At 21.9% G+C, this 24,065-nt stretch overlaps 2 protein-coding genes across 6 annotated transcripts in view; one reads left to right on the top strand and one right to left on the bottom strand.

The window, feature by feature from the left end:
• LOC122508203 (troponin C-like) overlaps positions 1-7,510 on the top strand; it is a 63,331-nt gene extending 55,821 nt beyond the window's left edge. For all 3 annotated transcript variants that reach the window (XM_043621402.1, XM_043621403.1, XM_043621404.1), the window contains 3 exons: positions 484-627; positions 3,859-4,107; positions 7,455-7,510. In XM_043621402.1, the coding sequence (XP_043477337.1) occupies positions 484-627; positions 3,859-4,107; positions 7,455-7,483 (422 nt within the window). In that variant the 3' untranslated portion in view covers positions 7,484-7,510. The remainder of the gene's footprint in view (positions 1-483; positions 628-3,858; positions 4,108-7,454) is intronic.
• Positions 1-24,065, bottom strand: part of LOC122508202 (neo-calmodulin-like) — a 154,715-nt gene that overhangs the window by 48,958 nt on the left and 81,692 nt on the right. Inside the window, exon 3 of one of the 3 annotated variants that reach the window (XM_043621397.1) lies at positions 17,445-17,486. The exons of the other annotated variants lie outside the window; for them this stretch is intronic. Within the exon in view, the coding sequence (XP_043477332.1) occupies positions 17,445-17,486 (42 nt within the window). The remainder of the gene's footprint in view (positions 1-17,444; positions 17,487-24,065) is intronic. 3 annotated transcript variants of the gene reach the window in all.

Here is a 24,065-nt window from a genome sequence, read left to right as displayed (position 1 = left end):
TTGTAGTTGATTTATTTATGAAAATTGTAAACGCAATTTTTTTAAAATTAAATTAGGTTTAAAATATTTAAGTAAAATTATTTATTAAATATTTTATTTATTTTATGATAGTTCTTCAAGATTAAAATTATAAAAAGAAATTTTTGTCAGAAATTGAAAAAACTGAAGATTTTGTATTAAAATTCGTGGTAATTTTATAGTTTATTAAACGAAACAAAAAAGACAGAAAAATTAAATTAATTTCCGCCAAATTAACCACCACGCTTAAATATGCTCTTTAATTAGTAAGTCAGTTTTATTGCAATGAAATGAAACTCAATCAGTTAAAATTTAATATTTATACGTACCTTGCAATTTCTGACCTAAATGTCTCTAATTTTCCCATTTCCTAATTTGATTTACACTAACGAAAATGGGCATTTCTGTCTTTTGGGTTAAAATAAGCAATTTATAGAGAAATAATTAACGTGCCCTAATTTTCAGTGTTGAGGAGAGCATTCTCCATGTTCGATTCGCAGAAGACGGGGAAAATTGAAAAGGAAAAAGTTAGAACAATTCTCAACACTCTTGGACATACGTTTGATGATCATGAATTGGAATCTCTATTGAAACAAGAAGATGAAGAAGGTATTTTTTTACTCTCTTTTTTTTCGAGAAAGAATTACAACAATATCGAATATAAATTCCAATAGTAGACGATACAAATCTTTAAAGAGCACAGTTTCTAAAAAATAGCCAAGTCTACAAATCTCGATTCCCGAAAGATATCTTTCGTCGAGTTGGACTGGGTAAGTTTATCGAAGAATAAATTAGGTCGACCCACATAAAGCTCTGATTTTTTTTCTCTACCTTTTATACAAAAAAAAAGAAAAATTGAAGATTTCGATTTAGAAAATGAAAAATGTTGAAAAGATGATTATCTGTTCGCGTATAGATTTATATTTTTTATTTATAGGGAAAAATTATTTATTTTTAGTATCGTAAATAGTATTACTGGTTTTTGAAATTTTTATGGTAATAAAGCTCTTTAGGGACTGGTGTATGGTAGAGAATTTCACAGTATAGGAAAATAAAATCATGGACACTAAAACCCTTTAAATACGCGAGGGACAATCCGTTACGGTAGACTGCAACTAGAATGTACGTTGCTTGGGAACAAAATAGCTCCAATTTAATCTTCTGTATAACATACACACTGGGTGTTCAATTTTTATTTCTACTTTTAATGTTTTTTGCAATTTATAAAAAATTCTATTCTTAATTCAAACGATGCACTTTTTTTCTGTAAAAAAATACTTTTTTTTTAAATTTAATTAAAAATTGTTAAATTGGTTTACTGAGACTTTTGGAAATAAACTTTTTCACATTTTATTAACTTTCTGACTGCTCAGGAACAGAAAAATTACATTTAAAAAAAAGCATTCCGTATTGAAAACAAAATACTTAAAAAAAATTTTTTTGTTAACGATTTCTCGAATTCTCTAAATTTGACAATTTTCAAATCCATTTGTTTACAATTCAATTTTACCAAAAATATCGATTATTCGGAAATTGTTTGGAAATTTGAAAATTAAAACTTCAAATAATTTAAAAAAAAAATTCAATTACAATTTTCAAAAAAATTAATTCTACAAAATGGTTAGTTAAAAGTATGAAAAATTCAGATTTTCAAAGATTTTAATTTGAAACCTTTTTAAAATTCAATTATTTTAAGAAAATCAGGCTATAATTTATGGAATAATTAAATGGTTCACAAAATAGAATTTTCATAAAAAATTTTATTAATAAATTTTAAAATAACTGAATTCTTTGGATGAATTTTAATAAATTTTTTTAAGAATAATTGCATTTGTTGAGGAATTCGATTAAAATTGTACCTAAAATAATTTAAATTCTACAAAGAGTTTTATTATTTATGAAAAAAAGTCTTTCCGTAGAATTTTTTTTAAATAACTGCATTCTTTTGGAGAATTTTATTAAAATAGTAGATATTAAAAATCATTGAATTTAAGAAAATTAAAAAAAAATATTTTAAATTTCGAACAGAAATTTTATTAGGTCCAATTTTCGAAAATAAATGAATTTTAGAATAGAATTTTTCTATTTATAAAGATAATTGAATTTTTACAAGAATTTTTTTCAATTTTTGAACATTAGGGAGTACATAATGTACGAAAGGGTATGTCCCGTTATGCTATTAAATAAATAAATAAATAAACATAGGAATTGAATTTTTGTAACCAATTTTACTTTTTATAAAGATAACTGAATTTTTTATAAGAATTTTTTTCAATTTTTGAACATAATAATTGAATTTTTGCAATGAATTTAATTGTTTTTGAGATTTTTTGAATTTCTGCAATCATTTGAAACTTCTCAAAAATTCAATTATATTTTAGTTTTTTTAAAGAAAATTCTTCTTTAAATCAATTATTTTTAATAATTTTTCAAAAAGTTCTTTGAGAAATTTCAAATTCATTTATTTAAAATTCAATTTTACGAAATTTTAAATACCTATTCGGAAATTCTTAAATTAAAAATATATTAGAAAATAAAAACTTCAAGTAATTTGAAATAAAATTCAATTAAAGTTTTTCAAAAAAATTAATTTTTATACTGAAATTCAGATTTTAATAGATTTTTATTAGAAAATTCTACGAGAATTAAATTATTTAAACAGAAAAATAAATAGTTTATTGAATAATAGAATGTTTTATAAAATAAAATTCTCTCAAAACATTTTATTAACAAATTTTTAAATAACTGAATTCTTTGGTCGAATTTTAATAAAATTTTTAAGAATAATTAAATTTTTTGAGAAATTTGATTAAAATTGTATTAAAAATAATTGGAATTCTGAGATGAATAATATTTTTTATGAAAATAATTTGTAAATAATTAAATTCCTGTGAAATTTTTATTATTTATGAAAAAGATTACAAATATTTGCGTGGAATTTTATTCAAATTTTTTTTTTTAAATAATTTAATTCTTTTGGAACATTTTATTAAAATACTAGCATTGAAAATCATTGAATTGGGGCAAATTTTTGAAAATAATTGAAATTTTACCAAGAATTTTAATAAAATTCCATGAAAACAATTGCATTTTCGGAGAAGAATTTTATTATTTATGAAAATAATTGAATTATTGCGAAGAAATTTATAAAAAATTTGTAAATATTTAATTCCTGCGAAATTTTTATTATTTTGCTTTCCATTAGGAAGATAGTTATTTTTTATTAGAATTTACAACTTTTTGAAATATTTAAAAAAGTTATTTTATATAAAACGAAAATTATGGATCTAAGTTCTAATCTAGTTTGGATGTGAGCTTACTTTTCGAATTCAGGACCATGATCATCAGCGCTTATAAGACCAGTATTATTATGTAGATCACGCCGTCACTATCAAAAGCACTTAATAGCTTAGTATACTTGATTTGAAATTAATCTCCGGTCTAGTTTATACACTAAAGTCTATTGAATGTAAAATATACAAACACACAATCTCATGATATTCATTATATATATACCGGCACTGCAAAATTGATTCATCAACTACTTTGGAATTCATATTTTTCTTTTCCATTTTTTCGAAAAATAATACTAGCCGATCAATTTCTACATTTTATTAAAGTCCCCTTTTTTTTAGCAAAATATTCAATTGGAATTTTTACTCTCTAAATCTAAATTAAATTTAATTTTAATTTTTCATTTAATTGTTAATTTAATTTTTAGTTTCATTGTTAATTTAATTTTTAATTTAATTGTTAATTTAATTGTTAATTTAATTGTTAATTCAATTTTTTATTTAATTTTTTAATTTAATTTTTAATCTTTTAATTAAATTTTTAAAGACAGTGGAAAGTTGAACTTCGATTCATTCTATCGAGTGGCCTGTCATTTTCAAGAAGAGGACGATGAGGCTTTACAGAAAGAATTAAAGGAAGCCTTCAGATTGTATGATAAAGAAGGAAACGGTTATATTCCCACAAGTTCTCTTCGCGAAATTTTGGCTGCCCTTGATGATCAAATAACTCCTGATCAAATGGATGGTATGATTGCCGAAATTGATACTGACGGATCAGGCACAGTCGACTTTGATGGTAAAATAATTTTCTTTTATTAATTAATAAATAAAAATAATAATAAAAACATAAATAATTAATATATCGATAATATTTTCTATTTTATAGTAATTAAATAGAATTTAATTAAATTTTGTGTTTATATATAATTATAATTTATGTCCCTACAGTTGGCGTCGACGCTCAGCGTCAAAAAATATAATTTGGGATTTTTAGAGATGAAAATGTCACTAATTTCACTTCCCAAAGAATTTTATCAATAAATTTTTAAATAATTAAATTCTTTTGTCGAATTTTATTAAAACTTGCATGAAAATAATTACTTTTTTCAAGGATTTCAATTAAAATTGATTAATAATTGATTAATTAATTCTGCGATGAGTTTTATTATTAGTTAAAATAATTGAATCCTTATAAGAAGAATTTTATTACTCTTGAAAATAATTGAATTTCAACAATAATTAGTAACTTCTTAAAAATTATATTTTTTTCTAGTATTTTTAATTAAAATTCTTCTATAAATCCACTATTTTTAATAACTTTTGAAAAAGTTCTTTGACAATTTTTAAATTCATTTGTTTACAATTCAATTTTACCAAAAATTTCAATTATTCGAAAATTCTTCAATTAAATATATATTAGAAAAAAAAACTTTAAATAATTTCAAAACAAATTCCATTAAACTTTTTCAAAAAAATTAATTCTACAGAATTGTTAGTTAAAAGTATGAAAAATTCAGATTTTCAAAGATTTTAATTTAAAACCTTTTCAAAATTCAATTATTTGTAAAAATCCACATTATAATGCTTTTAATATTTAATTATAATCTAAAATTTTAACTGAAATTCGTTTTTAAAACAATTTTTATTTTTTATTAGTAAATTCTAAAAGAATTTAATTATTTAAATATAAAAATTAATAATGTATTGAATAATTGAATGTTTCTTAAAATTCAATTATCATAACAAATTTTCTCAACAAATTTTTAAATAATTGAATTCTTTCGACTAATTTAAAAAAAATTTTTAAGAATAATTACAATTGTTTTAAAAAATTGAATTCGTTTGAAGAATTTTACTACAATAGTAAATATTAAATAGCATTTAATTATGAAAATAATTGAAAAATTTTATTAAAATGTTTCAAAAGAATTGAATTTCTGTGAAAAAATTTTATATTTTGTCAAATAATTGAATTTCCAAGAAGAAATTCATTACTTTTGAAAATAATTGAATTTTGCAAAGAATTTTATTAAAATGCCCCAAAATAATTGAATTCTTGGGAAGAATTTTACTAAAATCTAAAAAATAATTGATTTATTTCAAAAAATTAATTAAAATTATATTTAAAATAATTGATTTCTTTCGAAAAATTTTATGAAAATATTTGAAATTAATAGAATTCCTGTGAAAAATTTTAATATTTTTGTAAATAATTGAATTCTTCCAAAGAATTAAAAAAACATTTTTTTAAATAATTGATTTTTTCGAGGAATTGAAATTAAATTTGTAAGAATAATTACATTTTTCGAGAAATTCTATTAAAATTGCATTAAAAATAATTAAAATTCTGCAATGAGTTTTATTATTTATGAAAATAATTGAATTTCAAAAAAAAATTTTATTCTTTACGAAAATAATTGAATCCTTGTAAAAATTTTATTATTTATGAAAATAATTGAATTATTGCGAAGAACAAGAAATATAAAAAAAATTTGTAAATAATTGAATTCCTTTAAAAATTTGTATTATTTATGAAAATAATTGAATGTTTGCGTAGAGTTTTATTCAAATTTTTTTTAATAATGCAATTCTTTTGGAAAATTTTATAAAAAATTAGTATAGATATTGAAAATCATTGAATTTGAGAAAATTTTTGAAAATAATTCAATTTTTTCCAAGAATTTGATTAAAACTTTTGGAAAATAATTGAATTTCAGAGAAGAATTATATTATTTATAAAAATAATTGAAATTTTGATGAAAATTAAAAAAAAATTTGGAACACAATTAAATTTGTGTCGACGCCAACTTCAGGGACCCTATAATTTATAAATTATAAAAATAAACGTTTTTTTTGTTATAATAATTTGCTTAGTATTTATTATTTTTAAATTATTAAAAATTACCGAGTAATAGAATTTACTTTAGTTATAGAAGGCAAAAATGTATTATTTAATATTTATTATTAATATAATTAATAATAATTAAAATTAATAAAAATCCTAACAAATAAAATAACGAATGTAATTATAATAATAAATGTAATAAAAAAGAAAATAATGAATATGATAAATAATAATTAATAAAATAATTAATATAGTTAATAATAATAATAATAATGAATAAAAAAATAAATGAGAAGAATTAGAAGATTAAAAATGAAAAGAAAAATATTTCTGAATTCCTCTTTTTTTATTCTCCTTTTTCTATATATAATTCTATAAAGATTACTTGTGCCTATATTTATGTCACTGAAAGCCGTGATAAAATCACTCAAGCTCTCGACGTCTTAAAATTGCTTTTCCTAGCTTCTTTTAAAAAAAGAAAAACAAAAATAATGTTAGAGACACACCTACTTTTTCGATTAGGTAAGATATCCCAAGCGTATAATTAATTAATTTTAGAAACTTCCTGTACTTTAGGTTTACATAATATTAGCTAATCAATTAACTAAAAATAATACAAATAATTGATAATTTTTATTAGTGTTAAATTAAAAAAGAAATAATATTTGTTGTCGTTTCTTATTATTATATTTTTGACAAATGTATTTTTTTAGAAACTTTCGAGTGTAGGTGAAATACTTTAAAAATTTTTAATGCAAATACAGAATTTGGATTTAATCCGAATTAAAATCTCAGATTTAGGTGTATTACGAGAGCTCCAGTGAAACCATTTTGGGAAATTTATTACACTTTGCTTTTCCTCGTTATTGTGGTCACACGGTTGCACTGAACATAACAGTGCATCCACTTTTTTTTTCTTTTTATCCACCATATTAACTGAATATATTTTTATCTACATTTTAGATTTTAGGCAAAAATAATTGTACTTTTAAATTTTTATTATTAATTCTCAATGATATTTAGTTGTAAACTTTTACTATTTTTAAGTAAATTTAATTCTATCACTCTGTCATTTTTAATAATGAAAAAAAAAATAATAAAAATTAAAGAAAAAAAAATCAAAATTGACATTAATATTAATTTTTAAACAAAAAAAAATAAATATTCATATTTAAATTAAAATAAAAACCAATTTTTATTTTGAAATACAAATCAAAAAGAAAAAAAAGATGTATTTTAAAGAAAATTAAAAATTAAAAATGTATTTTAATAATTTTTACTTTATGTGAATTTTTCAGAATTCATGGAGATGATGACTGGCGATTAAAAATTCTTTCCAAATATACGAAAAAAAGAAGAAGAAGCATTATTAAAGTTATGTGATCTCTCATCGCATTGATACAATTATATTTATATGTTGACTGTTGGTTACACTTTATAAAATTACGATCAAAAATTCCCTATTTATAATAATAATATTAATAATAATAATAATAATTATAATAATAGTAATAATAAAATAAATAATATTTCAGATTTTAAAATTCATTGTTGTACAAAATAATAAAAATGTTATCAAAAATGTTGGTAACTTATTATTTTCTTGGAAAAGTTGTTAAATAAAAAAGAATTTTTTTGAACTTTCAATTTTTCTGTCATTTATTAAATCTATTAAATTAATCCTTCAATTAATAACAGTTAAATGAAAATTTTTTTCCACTCCAATTTTTCTGTTTGTAATTAAATTAATCCTATAGTTAAGAAAAATTAAAAAAAAAATTTTAACTGCAATTTTTTTGTTTGAAATTAAATTAATCCTTTTTAGTAAAATAAAATTTATTTTTTGCAAAGAAAAAAAGAAAATTTTGCACGTGAACGAAGAATGCACATAAGTTTATGTATACACTTATAAATGTCTTTTCAGTTAAGTATGTCCACTGCATGCTTATTTGCATTTTGCTTTATTGTTAGAGATTTAATCTCTATCGCAGATAAATCACTTCCGAATATGTTTGAATTTTAGAATGAAATTGATTCACCTTGCAGATGTGCTTCATCAACGGCCTATATATTATGCCTTAATTACTAATTATGTGGGCAGAGTTCATTTAAAATTCACATAAAATCTTTGTCACAACCATAATTATGAATTTATCGAATAATAAAAATTATAATTATCTTATTATCAATAAATCATTTGAGAATAGTCGTTAAATAATTAACAAAAATAGACATTGTAATAGTAATAACTTTTTTTTAATAGTTTTTCTTTTCAAATATTTTCAATTTTAAAATTAATGAATTGCAAATCATTGCGAATTCTTGCAAAGAATTTTATCTAAAATTAAAATTTTCGATAATTTTGAATTAAAATTAAAACTTTTATTTATTTTTTTTTTAATTTTTAAAATTTGAGAATAATTGAATTTCCTCCAAGAATTTTATTATTTATGTAAATAATTAAATTCTTGCGAAGAATTTTATTACAGTTTTTGAAAATTCTAATTAAATTCTTTTTGAAGAATTTCTTAAATTTTTTTTTTAAATAATGGAGTTTCTTTAATAGCTTTAAATAAAAATGTTAAAAGAATTTTATGAACAATTTGTTTTTCTGTCGAAGAATAGATATTACTAGATGTTTTGACAATCATTGAATTCTTTTAAAAAATTTCTTTAATTTATTGAATTTAATCGATTTAGTTTATAATTGTAATTAATAATTATACTATTAAAATTGTATTAAAATTATTGATAGAATATTAAACTCTATTAATAAATTTTAATCCGAGTTTTCGTAAATAATTAAATTCTTTTGAAGAATATCTTTATATGAAAATAATGTAGTTTTTTGAATAATTTTAATTGAAAATTTTGAAAATAATTTAATTAAACATAGAATTTTCTTAAACTTTTTAAAAATAATCGTGTTTGCTAATAATTAATTGAATTATTGGTTTTTAAAGTTTATTAAAATTGTATTGAAAATAATTCAATTCCTGAAAAAAAGTTTATTATTTTTAAAAAATAATTTAATTCTTCATATGAATTTTACTACTTATAAAAATAATTGAATTTTTTTAAAGGATTTATAACAATTTTAGAAAATAATTGAATTCTTTTGAAAATTTTTGTTACCAAATTAAAAAAAAATTGAATTTTTTTGAAATTTTTTTTAACGAATTAAAAACAAATTGAATTCTTTCGTGATATTTTTTTAAAAAATAATTGAATTTTTAGCAAGGATTTTTCTATAAAAAATAATTGAATTTTTGCAAAGAATTTTACTCTTTATAAAAAGAATTGAAATATTTCCAAGTATTTTTTATAATTTTAGAAAAAAAAATTGAATTCTTTCAAAAAAATTCTTTTTCTTTTCTTCTTTTCTTTCAAAAAATTTATTCTTATAATAAATTTAAAAAAATCAAAAATATGTTTGATTAAATGTTTTTTTTTTTTTTTTTTTTTTTTTTTTTTTTTTTTTTTTTTTTTTTTTGATAAAATGAAAAAGATAAAATGAGCTTCGCTTCTATTACTTATATGTATATAATTAAGGTTTTAAAATTTTTGTCCTTTTATCTTTGAATTTTAATGGTTCATGAACACTGGCGTGCTCATGTAAATGCGGTAAAGAGTGGTCGAGCTTTCAACGAACCACAGTTAAATATTCATTGGGCTGGACGTTGAAAACTGAAAAGCAACTCTTCTTATTTCAAATTACAAAACCCAGAATATCCTTTAATGAGCAACAACTTTTTCAGTTATTTACCCACGTTTTATTTAGAATCATTTTCATGTTTCGTTATTTATTTAGAACCAATTTAGATTTTACTTTATGATGAAAGGAAAATTTTTAATTTCTACGTTTACTTTTAACTTGCGTCCAAAAAATATTAAACAAGCTACATATATGTATATTTTTTTCAATTTTTAATGTTTCTTCAATCTTTATAATTATTACAAATTATAAATCTTTAATTTCCATAAAAATTTTTACTGTTATAAATAAAATGTTATTATTTATATTTCAAAAAATATTTTTGTAAATTATTCGTAAAATATATTTTTGTTGACTGTATAGTCAATTATTCGTAAAATGGATATTTTTGTTGTGTGTTTTTGTATATAATATTTATTATTTATTCTTAAAATTATAAACTTTAGTTATATTTACAAACTTCGGTATTTCTTTGTATAAATATTTATTCTTTTTTTTGCCAGGATTTCAGAATATGTGTCTCGTTAAAAATATAAATTGTATCAGAGTGTCTACTGTTTCTCTTATAAGTAACGGTATTGATACTTTTAAGGAGAATTAAGTACCACAGTGAAGATATTCTTCCTCTTAAAGACCAATATCAGTGTCATTTAACGCCACTTTATTTTGCTATAAACTTTCTTTATGGTATTTTGAATTAGTATAAAATTGCAAAGTTGGAACCTTTTCAATAATTTTATTAAAAATTTTTTATTTTTTTAATAATTTGAAATCTAATTATTAATTGATAAATAATTATAGAATTACGAAACATTTGAGATTCAATGTGGAGACGATACTCTCCACTTGCGAACGCCAAGGTCACCGCTAGGTGGCAGTTCACTTCTTTCTTGGAATTTTTACTGACATCTGGTGGCGACCTTGGCGTTCTCAAGTGGAGAAATTAAACCACCATTTCTCCCTCAAAATTGATTTAAAATACAACAAAATATTATTGTAAGAATAATTTAATTTATTCTTCAGTAAAAACTTTGATCAAAATTTTAATTTTCTATATATATTAAAATATTTTTTTAAAAAAACCGAAATTTATTTTACTCCCAGTTTTTCTAAGGATATCAAATTGAGGCAAAAAACGAATCAAAAATGTTGCAAAGCAACTTTTTGATTCGTGTTTTGTCTCAATTTGATATCTTTTAAAAAATTGTTAAAAAACAATATCTACTGATTTTAACAAATTTTAAAAATATTTTTCATAAAAAAAAACTTTTCTTCGTAAATAATTTAAATTTGTCTCTTTTTAAGCGACTTGCTTTGGCTTCCCAAGAAATCTGCACACTGCAAGATCAATATAAGGAAGGGTCTGCAACCAACCTTGAAAATTTATAACACACTCCCCCCAAAAAAAGAACTATGAACAAGTTTCGTAATATATATACGAATTGCAAACTAAATACATTCAACTACTTTTCTTTTAATTCAACTTGGGGAGAAAAAATTCCAACTTTTAAAAAAATTGTTGCATATTTATATGCATTTCTGATAAGAATTAAAAAAAAACAAATCCTCTGAAAAATATTTCATTTTGCTAATTCAAAACAAGAATCAAAGTTGTGACCTGATTTCCGTGAATGGTAAGCGTCAGCAAAGTATCGCATTTGTACCCGGAAAATAGTTTTGCTTCAGCATCAATGTTTTTTTTTCTTTTTTTTTATATTTCTTCTCTTTGTGAAATTGAAAGACGAAAGAACTAGTCTGCATGTTTTTTTTTCTTCGCCAAAGAAATGCGGTCATAATATTAATTAAATGGTTTTTTTTTGTTTTACTTCAGAAGTTGTAAATTCTTTTTATTGTTTCACAATTATTGTTGTATACAAAATTACAAAAATAATTGTAAATTTTCTTTACTTATTTTTTTCCGAAAAATTTCTTATTGATAACAAATATTTATCACTCATCACTTAGACATTTATTTACACTTTAAATTATTTACACATTTAAATATTTTTATTAAAAATATTTAATTTAAAAAATTTAATATTAAATAAATAATATTTAAATTTTAAAATTAAATATTTTATTTTATTAAAAAATATATTTCAAAAATATATTTCAAAATTTGACTACATTAATTTCATATATAATACAATTTTATTAATTCACATTAAAATTACTGTATTACTATTTGAATTTTAATTATTAAAATTTAATTAATAAAATTAAAGAGCAAAAATTTTTGCTATTAACAAATATCTAAAATTTCAAATATATATATTTTCATTGGAATAGTCTCACGCTTGTAAGAAATATGCTCCTCGTTTTTGAAATTAAAGAGAGGGAATTAAACTAAATTAAAATGAGAGAAGAGAAATTAAAAATATTTATTAGTCTCAAGTATTTGAGACACTTTCTGAATTTAATTAGAGCATACAAAGAATCGTACAAAGAATTGTAAAACAAGCAGACACTTGAAAATATTCTAGAGGAAAAAAAATTGAAAATAACATATTTAATTATATGTAGATCGGCGAAAGTGAAAGAATTAATGAACGTATAGACACTTGTTCGGTTCTTTCTTGCCTCATCGTAACCAGTAATTATAATTATGAACTAAAAACGTAAAATCGGACCGGGAATATTATTGAAGTTGTGCATAAAATTTTCATTACCTTCCAGACGAGATTCAATATGAGAAATTAAAAACTTTTTTCTTTAGAAACTTTATAATTATAAAGATCACTTTAGTCCAAAGTTTGAAAATCTCAAAAATCACCGACTTCTTCTCTGATAGGAAATTTTTTTCTCTATTATTATTAGGAAAGTTTTAGTTTTAAAGGAGTTGAATATTTTTTTATAAACAAATCATTAAAGTAGTCAAGTAACAAATCAAATAGGGAATCAAGTACCTAGGGAAATTCAATAAACACTGAACATTTTTGGTCAGACTACGAGTGAAAATATTCGAATTATGTGGAAGTAGTAAGAGATGGGTTTAGTCAGACAAAATAAGGTAAAACACATTTTTGGTATACGAGAAAATAAGTAGTAAAAATCAGTGTGAGTCAGACAGATATTAAAAATTTTTGAGTTAGAAAAATAAGTAGTAAAAGTCAGTGTGGGTCAGACAGAAATAAAAAAATTTTTGAGTTAGGAAAATAAGTAGTAAAGCTCAAATTCAGTTTCGCAAAATGAGTAGTAAAACACTGTTTGGTCAGACAGACACTGGAAATATTTTTTTTTGAAGATAAGTAGTCAAACACAATTTTAGTCAGACAAAAATGACTTAATATGTAGTAATTTTCATTACAATTAATTTAAAAATCTTGAAATTCACTGGATAAGTAGTTAAACACAGTTTTGATCAGACAGAAAAAATAAAAAAATTGGAATATGAAGATCAGTAGTAAGAAATTTTTTTACTCAAACTATACAAACTCAAACAGTTTAGAATAGGAAAAAATAATATTAAAACACAATTTTGGTCAGACAGTGACCGTAATTTTCGCAAATTTTAAAAATAAGTAGAAAGAAATAGTTTTGGTCAGACAAAAATTGAAAATATTTAGAAAAATTAGGAGAAAATAATAGAAATAATTTTCAGTGAGGCGAAATAAGTAGAACAACTCAATTTTGGTCAGACAAGAATTTAAATTATTGAAATTCGTTCAGTCAATGATTGGAAATATGAAAATTAACGATTAAGTAGTAAGGCACAATTTTAGTCAGACAGAAATGAAAAATATTAAAAATTGAAAATAAGTAGTAAAAGTCAGTTATAGTCAGACAAAACCAGTAGTAAAACATAATATTAGACAGACTGTGACTGAAAATATTAAAATTAACGAAGAAGTAAGGAAGAATTTTAGTCAGACTAAATAAGTAGTATAGCCCAATTTTGGTCTGGCAGTAATTAAAAATATGATTTACAAACAAGGTGAGTTATGTTCGAACAATGTAAAAATAGATTTTGGTCAGATAAAAAGTGTAATTTGAATTTAAGTAGAAAATGTCAACTTTGGTTAGACAATAAATTAAAATATGGAATTTGGAAAAAAAGGAGTGAATGCTAGTATTAATCAGACAAAATAAGTAGTATGGACTAATTTTGGTCAGGCAGTGATAGGAATTTTGAAAACTAACGAGTAAGTAGTAAGACACAGTTTTGGTTAGACAAAAATGCAAAATATTGAAAATAGAAAATAAGGAGTAAAAGTCAGTTATAGGGTCGGATTGTAATTGAAAATATTAAAATTTAAGATTAAGTAGTAAAGCCCAGGTACAGTCAGACATAAATAATAAGTAGTAAAACACAATTTTAGTCAGACAAGAATTAAAGTTTATCGAAATTTCGAAATCAAGGAGTAGAAACAGATTTTGGTCAGACAAAAAGTGGAATTCCAGTTAAAGTAGAAAAATTCAGTTTTTGTCAGACAAAAATCATGATTTCTATTAATTTCCAATGTAAAAATAAATAATTTTGATAAGAATATAAAATTAAAAACTTACAGCAAAATTAATCCGAAAGCTCGGTTATGCGGGAAATTTACGGTGCTTAACTTGTATGCAGCTTAAGCAATTTTCCAGTTAAACTAAAACAGTACCACTAAAGTGAAATACATCGTCATATTATCGCACTGTTCCCATAAATTCTAGAGAACATAATGAATTATATTATATATGCTTCGGTGCGAAAATAAGTACCTATACGTGCGCATTGCACAATTTCTGATATATTGTAATCGAATAAAATCAAGTTTCCAACAATAATTAGTAACAAATTGAGAATTCATAGAATATTTCATTTTTATTTTCATTTTTTGACAAACGAAAATTTCTAACTTGAAAATATACATATTTGTAAAAATTTGTAACTTTATTTTCGTGTTGTAATTTTTTTTAAACTCTTTTAAAACTCTTTAATTATCCAAAGGAATTAAATTATTTTCAGAAATTTCAATAATAATAAAAAGTTTATCAAAAATAAAATTATTTTCAAAATTTGTAAGAAAATATTTCTCATGAATTCAATTATTTAAAAAAATTCTAAGAAAATACTTCGGCTTCACAAAAATTTATATATATTTTCATAAACAATAAAATTTGAAGCAGGAATTCAATTATTTAAAAAAACTGCTGGTAATAAATGTCTTTAAAATATGTCAATTATTTCCATAAATAATAAAATTTTACGCAGAAAATTTAATTATTTTCAAAAAATTCTAATAAAATTCTTCACACGAATTCAATTATTTTTAAAAATAATAAAATTATGAGCAGGTATTCATAATTATTTAAAAAACATTATAAGAAAATACTTCACATAAATTCTATATTTTCTCAAATAATAAAATTCTGCGCAAAAATTCAATTATTTTTTTTAAATATAGTAAAATTTTTCGTAGGATTTCAATTATATTTTCAAAACCTTCTAATAAAATACTTTGCAAAAATTCAATTATTTTCTTCAAACAGTAAAATTATACGCAGGAATTCAATTATTTTTGGAAATTTGTCCTTACAAAATTTCAATTATTTTCATAAATAATAAAATTCTGCTCAAAAAATTCAATTAATTTAAAAAATTGTAATAAAATTCTTAACAAGAATTCAATTATTTAGCAAAGTTATAAGAAAATACTTCACAGAAATTATATATTTTGTCAAATAACAAAATTCTGCGCAAGAATTCAATTATTTTCCTTATATAGTAAAATTTTTCGCAGAAATTCAATTATTTTTGGAAATTGACATTAAAAAATTTCAATTATTTTCATAAACAATAAAATTCTGCTCAAAAAATTCAATTATTTTCAAAAATTGTTAATTTTGAAATTTTCGAATAAAATTCTTCATCAGAATGGAATTATTTTCAAAAATTTTAAGAAATTACTTCAAAAAATATTCTATTTCTTCATAAATAATAAAATTCTGTCCAAAAATATAATAATTATAATTTTAGGAAATGGAAAGATTTTTTTTCCAAAAGAAAAGAATAAGTTTGTAAACAATATTGTTGTTGAGAAATAAAAATTATGCTAATGAGTATATTTCCTACTTTTTAATCATAATTTCTTTAACTCGGGACTTGACAATCGTTAATCTGAAAGTTTCTTTTTATAGTAACGACTACCGAGTGATAAAGTAAAAATTAAATTAAATTATATTATTTTATAATATTTTATAATATTTTATAATATTTTTTAATATTTAATAATATTGCGAGGCAATATTGCATCAATATTTCCAGAAATTATTGCTGCAGGTCAAACGTTTAATTAAAAAAGAAATTGTGTCAAATAATAAAAAATCGAATAAGTATTTGTTAGTAAATAAAATATCAAAAACATGTTTTTGAAGAACAACAAAAAAAAAAATTTATCGATTGTGAATCATATAGATAAAATTTAAAGTGGTGTTAAAATGTGTTGAGTGTATTTTTGCGATTTACGATCTCATGTATAGAGTGGTTGGAATAGTCACTTTTTTTTCTATAAGGGTCCATAAATTTTCATTCGCGATGGCCTCCAGAGGTCCTTAGTTCGCTCAAAAGAAAAAAGAGCCTCGGGATATTTGCCGAATGGCTTTGGTCGAGTGAAAAGCTTTCAATAACTCTCCCAGGTTCCATGTGAAATGTCAAGAGAGACTTTTGCTCATCTTTAACTTCACAATTGACTTGATTACGCTGCCCTTAATTTTCTATATGTCCATTAAAACTTTTAAATTGTTTCTTTTTGTTGTTGAAATTTTCACTAAAATCTACAAAAGTTTATTTATACTTATAAATAAGTATACTTCATAAAAAAATAAATCAATTTTTTTTTAATTTAAGTATTTTTTTAAAAAAAGATTTTTTTTTTAATTTAAGTATTTTTTTAAAAAAAGAATTTTTTTTTTTTAATTTAAAGATATAATTATATTTTTTAAATATGTTTCACTGTATAGCAAAGAAATTATAAGTTTGATTTAAACAAAATTTGTTTGGATAAAATAAATCGTTTACTCAGTTAATTAATTCAAATTATTTGTAAAATACTTTAGTTGGTTCAAATATTTTTTATTTGAATCAATTAATTGGATTAATTAAATTTTATGATTTTATATATTTCTATGATCTATGTACATTTTTTCTGAGCATAATTTATTATGTTAATTTCAAGAACAGAGAAATTAAAAAAAAATGCTATTTAATCATGCAATTTTCTATAACCTATATGGAAGAACGATGCAACATTCCTGTCATTTGTAATTAATTAATTGTAAGCATGCAATTTTTGTATCTGTTTGTGAAAAGACAAAAGAATAGATAATTTTTAATCATTCTTTTAAAAAATTTAACAGCTCGCTTATTGTGTGTAATAATAAAAAAAAAAGTTTAGTATTTATTTAAACGCCTCTTTTTTAAATTTCTACGCTATTATTGGTAAAATTATTCTATTTCTAATCTATATTATAATTTCTTGAAGCCTATTGAATGCAGAACGTCTATCTAAGATATATTTTAATTCCTCTAAATATTCTGGCTAAATAGCTAGGTCTAAATCTCTAGCTATATGTCATCTGAGTTTGTATGTACCTGACTCACGCTTCTAAAGCTACTTGTGCTGGCACTGCGAGCCTGTAAACACACCAATCCAAGTAGAATAATTGAAAATTTACTCATTTTTTTAAATTATTTTAATTACTAAAAATTCTAATTTCAATTATTAGTGACTATAACGTTTCGCTATAAAGTGTCGAAATTTTAACAGTAAAAAATAAATAGTAAATTTGAAATAGTAAAAAAAAATTTCAACTAACTTACACTGTTAATTTAAAAGTATCAAATTGTAACGAATTGATAACAAAAAAATGTGGATCAAATTAAAAATTGATCCAAAGTTTTCGCATCAATTTGATCTACTTTAGTATCAATTTTGCTACTTTCAAGAAAACTGTGTATCTAACGCTATTGAATTAAATAATTTATAAAATTCTAAAAATATATTCAAAACATATTTTATATATTTAAATATATTTACTATAATGAAATATATTTTACATATTTTATATATTCAAATATATTCTATATTTATTCAAATATATATTCCACATATAAATGAGGATAAATATTAAATAAACATAAAAAATGAAATACACAATTTGTAAAGTATTATTAATATTATTATTTAACATTTTCTATATTTGAGATGTCCTTCAGATATAATATATCTATTTATCAGTGGTATAAAATTTATAATTTCGCATCAAATTCATTCATTATAATTAACAGATAATCAATTAAAGAGCAGGAAATCTGGTACAATAATGGACAAAGTAATTATTTCGTAATCAAATTAAAGACACGTGATCGATCACATTAACGCTGTCCGCACAAATTTTCAGTTATCAGATTTCTCTGCTAAATTTGAAACACATATATTTATTATCTATTACTGGATGTATGATTAAATTTAATTAATACATATAAATAATTAATTATTGAATGATATATTTAAGATATCTATTTTGAAACAAAATTAATTGCACATAAGAGGTGAAACTCGTTTTCAGTCAGGCGAAATAAGTAGTAAAACACAATTTTGGTCAGACAGAAATTGAAAATTTTCTTGTAATTTGTGAAAAATAGTAAAATGTAATTTTAGTGTTGTAATGTAAGTAGTCAAGGAACAGTTTTGCTCAGATGAGAATTTAAATTTTGGTGAATTGTAAATAAGTGGTAAAAACTATGTTTGGTCAGACTTGCAAGTTAAAAAATATTGCAGTTAGACTAAGTTCATAGTTTTTATTAGAAAAAATTAGTAATATGATATAGTTTTGGTCATACAGTGAGTGTAATTTTCGCAAATTTTAAAAATAAGTAGAAAGAAACAGTTTTGGTCAGACGGTGACTGTGAATATTGTAAATTACGAATAAGTAATAAGAAATAGTTTTGGTCAGCCAAAAATTAAAAGTATTCACAAAAATAAGGAGAAAAGGATAGAAATAATTTTCAATCAGTGCGAAATAAGTAGTAAAATACAATTTTGGTCAGACGAGAATTTAAATTATTAAAATGGGAAAACAAGCAGTAAACGTTAATTTTAATCAAACAAAATAATTAGTAAGGCATAATTGCAGTCAGACAGTGATTGGAAATATGAAAATTAACTATTCAGTAGTAAGGCACAGTTTTGGTCAGACAAAAATAGAAAATATTGAAAATTTAAAATAAGGAGTAAAGGACAGTGACTAAAAATACTGAAATGTAAGAATAATTAGTAAAGCCTAGCTGTAGTTAGGCATAGTAAGTAGTAAAACATTATTTTAGTCAGACAATAATAAAAATTTCTGAATAAATAAAATTATCGAAATTCGAAGACAAGTAGTAGAGACAGATTTTGGTCAGACAAACAGTGGAATTTGAGTTTAAGTAGAAAAATACAGCTTTGGTCAGACAAATATATATATTTAAATTACAGAATTTGGAAAAAGGAGTGAATGATAGTTTTTATCAGACAAAATAAGTAGTATAGCCAACTTTTGGTCAGGCAGTGATTGGAAATATGGAAATTAACGATTAAGTAGTAAGGTACAGTTTTAGTCAGACAGGAATGGAAAATATTAAAAATTGAAAATAAGGAATAAAAGTCAGTTATGGTCGGATTGTGATTGAAAATATTGAAATTTAAGATTAAGTAGTAAAGCCCAGGTACAGTTAGACAAAAAAGTAGTAAAATACAATTTTGGTCAGACGAGAATTTAAATAATTGAAATTCAAAAACAAGTAGTAGAGAGATATTTTGGTCAGACAAACAACGGAATTTGAGTTTATGTAGAAAAATACATCCTTGGTCAGACAAGAATTATTTATAGTCGGATTGTGATTGAAATTATTGAAATTTATTATTAAGTAGTAAAGCCCAGGAACAGTCAGGCACAATAAGTAGTAAAGGTCAATTTTGACCAGACGAGAATTAAAATTATTGTAATTAAAAAAATAAAGAATAGAGACACGTTTTGTTTAGACAAAAAGTGGAATTAAAGTTTAAGTAGAAAAATACAGTTTTGCTCAGACGAGAATTTAAATTATGGAAATTTGAAAACATAATGGAGTGGTGGATGCCAGTTTTCGTGAGACAAAATAAGTAGTAAAGCCCTGGTGCAGCAGGTATAGTAAAATACAATTTTAGTTAGACAAGAATTGAAATTATTGATATTCGTAAACAAGGAGTAGAAAAAACAGATTTTGGTCAGACAAGAATTAAAAATATTGTGATTCGAAAACAAGTAGTAAAGACAGATTTTGGTCAGACAAACAGCAAAATTTGTGTTTAAGTAGAAAAATACAGCTTTGGTCAGACGATAATTTCAAATCCGGAATTTGGACAAACAAGGAGTGGATGATAGTTATCGTCAGACAAAACAAGTAGTAATGCACAATTTTAGTCAGACAGTGATTGAAAATATTAAAATTAACGAATATATTCAATATTTTACTACTTGCAAGTAGAAAACGTAGGTTTTTGTCAGCCAAAACTTAAAAATATTCCTCGAATGAAAGTTTTATTTTTCTTTTTTTTTCAATAATTGATCATTGATATAATTAAAATTAATCCAATAATTTATCCCTTCCATCTCACTATATTGTACTTAAAGAAACGATTTTTAAAATACGTTTTCTAAAATAATAATTTTTTATTTAAAAATAATTGTAAATATAATTAAACATAACAGAAATAAAAATAATTTAGTATTATTGGGTCAGTGCTTGTATATTTGTAATAAATAAATAGTTTTTAAGTTTTTCTGTACAAATATAGAGAAATTAGACAATTGTTAGAGGGGAGACCTGTAAAAAATGTTTGTAAAATACATAAGTGACTTTTTTTTAACTCTAACTAAGGGAAGCAAAGAAATGTTGGAATAATTCATATATACGAGCATTGTCATTTTAATTGGAATGTCTCTTTATTTGCTAATTGTAAGACAACAATTAAAAATTTTCTAGAATGAATTAACAAGTTTCAATCTTCTTTATTAATGAGTATGCAAATCCTAATCGTTTTACAGGAAAAATTTTTGTTTCAAATAAATGTACATAGTTTAGTCAAAAAATGTAGTTAATTTTAATACGCTCATACTTATTATTTTGAAGTTTAAATTTTTTTACAATTCTCTCCAAAGAAGATTAAATTTTAACTGATTTAGAGTTAATTATTTAAAATTTTAACTGATTTAGAGTTTGAGACATAGATTTTAATAATTTTGGAAAAAAATTTTAGACAGTGTCGTATTAAAAAAGAAAACAGAAATATTAAAATATAATCGAACCCATTTTTTTCTAGAGACAAACTTTATTAATTTAATTTGATATTGAAATAAGAGCGTCGCTTCTTATTTTAATGCCTAACAATTTGCTGCACTCTTTGTGTTATACTTCACAGCAAAGAAAGTAATTTGAAAATTTATAGAAGGCTATCGATGACAAAACTTGACTTTACGGATAAGATAATGAGATCATCAACGGTACATTTATTATATCTTATGATGTTCAAGTTTCAAAGAAAAGTTGTCGTTAGATAAAGTTTTGTACAAAAACGACGAGTTTAGAAAAAATTGATTAAAACATTAAGCTGCGTTATAAATTTTTCTTCAAAGAAAACTTAAATTCTGATGAAACTTTAGAAATAATTTTTTCAAGTTATATTATTCTTTAAATTTATTTATTAAAAAAAATCAATTTACCTAAAGCTCTTAATTATAATTATTAATTGAAATACACAATTTATTTGATTTACATATAAAAACTATTTATTTATTTTTTATTCATTTTTATTTTATTTTATTTTATATTTTTTTCACTTTCATTTGATACAAATAATTGGTTTGGAATATCAAACCATTTGATAATCGGTTATTGGAATGAAAATATATTTTTTTAGTCCATTATTTATTATTTAGAAATTTAGTAAATTTTCCCCCCTGAGAAAAATATTATTTCGTGGAATAATAAAATATAAAGTTATTGTCCTTTCAATTAGTGATTTTTGCCTTTTGTGTACATGTTGTGGCAGTTTGTAAGCGGAGATAATATGTGCAAAGTATTTCATTACTTTGTCAAGCCATTTTGCAACATGGTTGGTAGGATTTCCAGCATAAAAGGAAGAGAGAAAGCAGTAAAGACAGAAGACAACTCTATAATATAGTTATATCACACAAAAAAAAAATGAAAAGAAGTCTTATTCTAAGTTGTAACATTTTTAAAACAACGTTTCTAGATTTTCCAAGGAGATTACTTCTCCTGTCAGCATTCTTAATGCACTGAATTTTAAATTGAACGAAATTTTTTTATTTTTCTACAAATTTTTTCAAGAATTAAAATTTTTTAATTATCACAGTTTTTATCACTTTGCAAATTTTACATTGTGTACCAATTTCAGGGTTGCCACAAAAATTTAATTTTGTTTTTCCCTGACTTTTTCATGATTTTCAGAAAAAAAATTTTTACTATTTCCCTGAAACCTGAAGATTATTCTGATTCACTACAAAAATTATTAGATTTTCAAAAAAATTTTGTATTATTTAAATACAAAAATAAATAATTTATTAATTAATTAAATATTTCTTAAAATTGAATATTTATGAAGAACTTTATCAAAAATTTTTAAAAATAATTGAATTCTCATAAAAAATGTATTATTTGTAAAAATAATTGAATTCTTAAGAAAAATTATATTGAAAATAATTTAATTATAAAGGAAAATTTTATTAAAATTGCAATTTTATTAACTAAATCTTGTAAAGAATTTTGTCAACATTAAATAATAGAATTTTTACAAGAATTTTATTTAAATTTTTCGAAATAATTGAATTTCTGAGAACTATTTTTTTTTTTTTGAATTTTCTGAATATATTTGAATTTCTTTGAGAAAGTTCATTAAAAAAATTAAAAATAATTAAATTGATGCAAAGAAATTTATAGAAAATTGATAAGTAATTGAATTGCTGGGAAATTTTTATTAATATTTTGTTTAAATAATTGAATTCTTTTGGAAAATTTTATTAAAATAGTAGATATTGGAAATAATTGAAATGATGAAAATTTTTGAAAATAATTAAAATTTTGACAAGAATTTTATTAAATTTTTTTAAAATAATTGAATTGCGGAGAAGAATTTTATTATTTATAAAGATAATTGAAATTTTAATGTGAATTTTTAAAAAAATTTTGAATATAATTGAATTTATTTATTGTAAACGCAACTCTTTTGAAATCCAATTAATTTTGAAATTTTTTAAGTAAAATCATTCATTAAATAATTTTATAAGTAATTTTCCCTGAATTCACTAACTTCCCTGACCTGTGGCAATCCTGAATTTATTTTTATTTTTCTTCTATTTATTTATTTCTATTCATTCATTTTCATTTATTTTTAATTATTATCTTTTACTTATTCATTTGTGACGCTCCACGAGAAAAGGGACCTTATTTACTCTTGTCATAAGGTCCCTTTTCTCGTGGAGCGTCACATTTATTAATTTTCAATTACTTATTTTATTCATTTCTAATTATTTATTTATTCATTTTTATCTACTTATTTTTATTTATTATTTTACTTTTAATTTTACTTTTATTAATTTCCTTTTATGTTTAGAAATTATTTAATTCATCTGGTAATTGAAATTCTCAAAATTTCTCTCAAAAATGAATTTTTCATTTTTTTTTCTATTATTCTACCTTTTTTCTCAGTATTCGAATTCTTTTTACTTTTTTTTTTTAAATAATTAATACCAAAGTGATAAAAATCTTTATGAAATCTGTCGACATTGTAGAATGGGTAGAACTTTACAAAATCATGAATGTTCACTGAGTTTTGTTTCAAAAGTTGTAAAATTTCGTCATAAAATAATAACACTAAAGAAGAACAAAACACAGAAAATTCTTGTTCGCTATAGATTTTTTGAGGCGTGAATGTATTTTCGTGCAGACAGCGTAATAGCAGCGCGCGAGCAACTGATTACAATAAAAAAAATGTGTCACAAAATTTTCTGGAGAAAATGGAAAATTTTTTCCTTACATTCACGAAGATTATATGTAAAAAAAAGAATAATAAATAAAAACAAGAATAATAGTAATATTATTATTATTATTATTACATATTTATTATTATTTATTATTTGTATAATTAACAAAATAATAATAATTATAATATT

This window comes from Leptopilina heterotoma, unplaced genomic scaffold (assembly GCF_015476425.1).
Source record: "Leptopilina heterotoma isolate Lh14 unplaced genomic scaffold, ASM1547642v1 Lhet_53, whole genome shotgun sequence".
Lineage (NCBI taxonomy): Eukaryota > Metazoa > Arthropoda > Insecta > Hymenoptera > Figitidae > Leptopilina > Leptopilina heterotoma.
The sequence above is the reverse complement of the archived record's forward strand: the minus strand, read 5'-3'. Positions and strand labels throughout refer to the sequence as shown.